Below are 4,578 nucleotides of genomic sequence, written 5' to 3' on the forward strand. Positions count from 1 at the left end.
AGCTCAAACAACATGAAAAAAACATAATAATTGTGGAGCTTCTAAGGCTATAATGATGGACATGTTCTTGAACAATCTCATCAAATCCTTGTATGACGTCTTTGGGTTATTAGAGATATATGGATGCCATAAACCACAACACATGCCTTGAATGAGAATGTATGTTGGGCCCACATGATGAATCATTCTTAGGGCAATGGTTGGGGTTCTTTAATATCTAAGTAGGACATGGATGCCTTGGGTAGCTTTTATTCACTAGAAATGTGTTGGTCTAAATATGGTTAGTGGAAAGTAAGGGAATTAAGCCATAAGTGAGCCTTCTAGAGCTCAATTGTTATGGTTATGAGAGGAAAGAGTTTTCTCCTTAGGCCCTAAACACCACTTCTTTGGCTCAATCATAATGAACAACACTTGTAAACTGGAACACTAGAATACAATAATATATAAGCGTTTTTTTGGGATCAAAGTTGGACGTAGATGCCATTAGGGGTTTTTGTATGTCGAGGATTTGTTGTGGGCCATGGACATGGTAAAGGAATGAAAAAAATTATGATAGGATATTATTGAACCTTCTTGGGATCAAGAGTCTTAAATGGTTCATAGAACGAGCTTTTGTCAGACCTTTAAGTGGAATATGGGTGCCATGAATAGGTTGTATGCAATGGAAATGGGTTTGGAATTCTGAACATGGTAAAGGGGTAAACTCAAGCCTTAACCCTTAACTGAACCATATGGAGCTTAAGTATTATGAACATACCCTACACATAGTGACACAAGACCTCACTAAGGGGTCTTTTCCCTAAGAGTTCGATATGGGTGGCACTAAAATGTTTATGCGTTATGGTTGGGTATTGAGACTGTCACCATATATGTGGTATAGAAAAAATACTAAGGGCCTTGATATTGGTCAAAGAAGGGAAATAACAACCCCATTCCCTAAATAGCCACTACATGAGGGCATGGGTGGTTTTTGGGTCTGTATCATCATCAAATATTGAAAATAGTTATGTTTAAATTTATTGAACCTTTTCATGATTAGGAGCGTTGAAAAAATACTCAAATGAACAAACATGAACTTTGTAGGAGTTCTTTGATCTCTTAGTAGCATACATGTAACATGGTTTTTTTTTTGGGCATCAGAAATGTATGTCAATGAATAAACATGGTCAAGTGGTAAATAATGAAATGAATCCCTAATTGAACCTTCTCAAACATAAGCACCATAAAAAACACCAATAAGAAAAGACACAAACCCTCTCTAAGGGGTATTGCATATCTAAGTTGAATATGGGTGACATTATTTAGTAAGGGGTATTGCATATCTAAGTTGAATATGGGTGACATTATTTAGTATTAGGCATCATAGATGAATCTTAGGTTTGTTCCATAGTTGAGGGAGGGAATAAAGAGTCTCTAGCCATAAAAATTTCTTCTCAGGCTAAAGGGTGAATCCTTAAATATATGAACCACTTTTTAGTGAAATGTGGCAATCAAAATTTGATGTTTCACATTTTTTTTTAATTGAAACCGTGAAACTCATATATGTGAATGAAGAGGTAATGCCTGGCATTTCTTAATTTTTTTTTGGAAAATGTATTTTTTATTAGTTTTTTGAATTGAAAAAAATAAAAAGAGATTTTTGTTCCAAAAATTGTCTTCACCTTTTACCTAAAATGTAAAACCAAGAACACTCCTCTTTTGAAAAAAAAACTTCTAGAGAGTGTACACATATTTTTTAATATTTTAGTTGGGTAGTTTCAAAGATACATTTTTGATGTCTAGAGGGTCTTGGATAGACGGTGATCGGGTGTGCTATTAAGGCACTCTTAGATGTTAATTCACTTGTTAAATTGTTTTCCCTATGCAGGTGTTATTCTTGGATATGACCATGATGTAGCCTCACCAATGCTAAACTTACAAAAAAAAGAGATATATTTTTTGCATTGGGAGCTTTGACTACTCAAGATAAAATGCTTTGTATAAGTTTTAAAATGAGAAAAATGAAAAATGTTTGTCATTGAATAGAGAATTCAATGATGAATGTATATGGATCAAGTCCACCACATTCCATGGAAGAGACGAAAGTGTTTCACCCATTGAAAAGTTGAAGTTCCATAAAAACTTACAAAAATGGGGAAGGATTATTAATTTTCAAGCGATTGAGGTCTAATTCTCAATCATATTTTTTTTAAATGCCTTGAAAGCTCTCAACTATGGTATTATAAAAACCCTTGATCAAGGTATTTTTCAAATATATAATTGTTTTTATAAAAGTATTGTTTGATGTTTTAAGCCCTCGATTAAGGTTCTAAAAGTTGATTAAGGGTTGAAAACATGATCAAGGTAAAATCTTGATTGAGGGTCCACATAAGCGATTTTCATGTGCATGGCTTACCAAAAAGTTGCATTGATATTCATAGGTTCATTATCAAGTGCCATGGAAATCCTCAAATAACGAGATTAGACCTCTCTTGGTTATCAATTGCCTCCAAGGATGAAGTGGGCACCATGACTAAGTTGTGCACCAAGAATACATTTAGAGATCTAACCAAGACCATGAGCATCAAGAACAACCTTATTCCTAAATGATGCTTATCTCATTTCTTATGAAAAACACATACAATCCACCAAATATTACATATTGTGTGCATAATTTCAAGATGAGTTGTTTACCAAGGGACACTATGACACTTTCAATGATGTTGATGGGTCTTTCCATATTGATAATGGTTATGAAATTATTTTGGCTAAAATTGATTCACATATTAATACTATTATTTAATGTTATTTTTTTTGTTATTCAAGTTCTTATGCCAAAAAATTTAAAAAAAAAATTTACATTGCTTAACAATATTATGTCGATTGTTATTGAATTTAATTTATTACCTTTACCTCAACCACAATATTTCATAATTAATTGAGAAAAAACAAAAACAAAATTAAAGGTAACACAAGCCCAATTAATTGAGAAAAAACAAAAACAAAATTAAAGGTAACACAAGCCCATATAACATAACATATGAAAATTGATTTAAAACATTTTTATGCAAATTTATCTCAAAACCTTTTTTTAAAGACATCAAAGATATCTGAAGTTAAAAATCCTAGGCGTATTGACATTGCTACTAAATTATCTTAAGATTAATAATGCAATTTCATGTAAATGTACTTTAATTTAAAAACAAAAATATTAACAAATTTATAAATGTTAGAAGCCCTTATAAGATATACATACTCCAAATACTCCTATATAACATTTTTGAAAAAGAAAACAAGAGATAACTTAAGGTGAGTAGCATAATAATTGCCATACCATGAACAATACAAGCCACACTGAAAACCCCAAATCTATGTAAACTAAGTCTTTATTTAGAATTCCCGGTACTGTAACATCTATGACAGTACACAACCATCCATCATGTCTGATGGAACATACACACACCAATTGGAGAGACGACCGCTATTTAAGAGATTCTATTGAATCAACTGTGGCAGCTGCAAGAGCCGCACTGGCAGTTGGGGCCGCACTTGCAGTCGTTCTCCACAGATACATCTGCAACATGCCTGTTTACACCAAAACCAAATAATTTCAAATATCATATCATTCTGAAACCATAGAAATGAAAGTTATGACAACTATATATAACGCAATACCCCATTTCATAACTGGTCTCCACAATACCGTCCATCAGGAAGCCCTTTTTACTGTGAAACAAAACAACCCAAAATCGAACGAGTTCAGACGTAGCTAGATTCGAACTCGTGAACAACACACGAAATTTGAAAAGGGAAAGGAAGAGAGATTGATAGAAATTGAGATTAAGAAAAGAACTGTAAAGAGAGGAGTAGAGAACATACGTGCAGTGGCTCTTGTCAGCGCAGTCACAGTTTGCGCAGTCGCTCGACATGTTCGCAACAACAATGATCAGAAAAATAAAAACCAATTCCTTCACTTGTAACTTCTCAAGTGCCCGCTTATCTTCTCAAACTCTGCTCGCTCACAAATATATAGAGGGCAAGCACAGCCCGGGAGCCTGGGGAAGCGGGCCAAGGACCCTCCTCGACAGTGATGAAGTCTGCGGGAAGTCGCAGCCGTCCGATCTTGCAGATCCGACGGGCGTATTGAAGTCTAACTTTGGGAAAGCGAAGGGTAAGGCATCTTCTGAACTCAATAAAGCCGATGATCGGCACGTCATTTTCAGCACGTTGATTGGATCTATTGGAAATGAGAGGAATCTAACATTATTATTATCATTGAGATTATTACCAGCATTGATTTTATTGGAAATGAGAGGAATCTAACATTATTATTATTATTGAGATGATTACCACCATTGGTTTTAATGGCGCGCTTCTCCGTCCTATACAAATCTAATATAAACATAACTTTTGATTTCCAGGGTACATTTATTTTCACGGCGCGCTTCTCCGTCCTATACAAATCTAATATAAACACCATAGGGAAATGAGAGGAATCTAACCTTAATTCTTATTATTATTATTATTCAGATGATTACCACCATTGATTTTCATGGCGCGCTTCTCCGTCCTATACAAATCTAATATAAACATAACTTT

General features: G+C 34.3%; 1 protein-coding gene across 1 annotated transcript; it reads right to left on the bottom strand.

Moving 5' to 3' along the window:
* Positions 1-3,349: 3,349 nt before the first annotated feature.
* LOC149230589 (metallothionein-like protein EMB30) lies at positions 3,350-4,015 on the bottom strand. The gene is made up of 3 exons (XM_089376104.1): positions 3,859-4,015; positions 3,655-3,705; positions 3,350-3,564 (listed from the first exon to the last, which is right to left on the bottom strand). The coding sequence occupies exons 1-3, from the start codon at positions 3,906-3,908 to the stop codon at positions 3,483-3,485; spliced, it is 183 nt and encodes a 60-aa protein (XP_089232230.1). The 5' UTR covers positions 3,909-4,015; the 3' UTR covers positions 3,350-3,482.
* Positions 4,016-4,578: the final 563 nt, after the last annotated feature.

The sequence above is a fragment of the Pinus tabuliformis genome, chromosome J (genome assembly GCF_031772625.1).
Source record: "Pinus tabuliformis cultivar Carrire ecotype Pingquan chromosome J, CPIR1, whole genome shotgun sequence".
NCBI lineage: Eukaryota > Viridiplantae > Streptophyta > Pinopsida > Pinales > Pinaceae > Pinus > Pinus tabuliformis.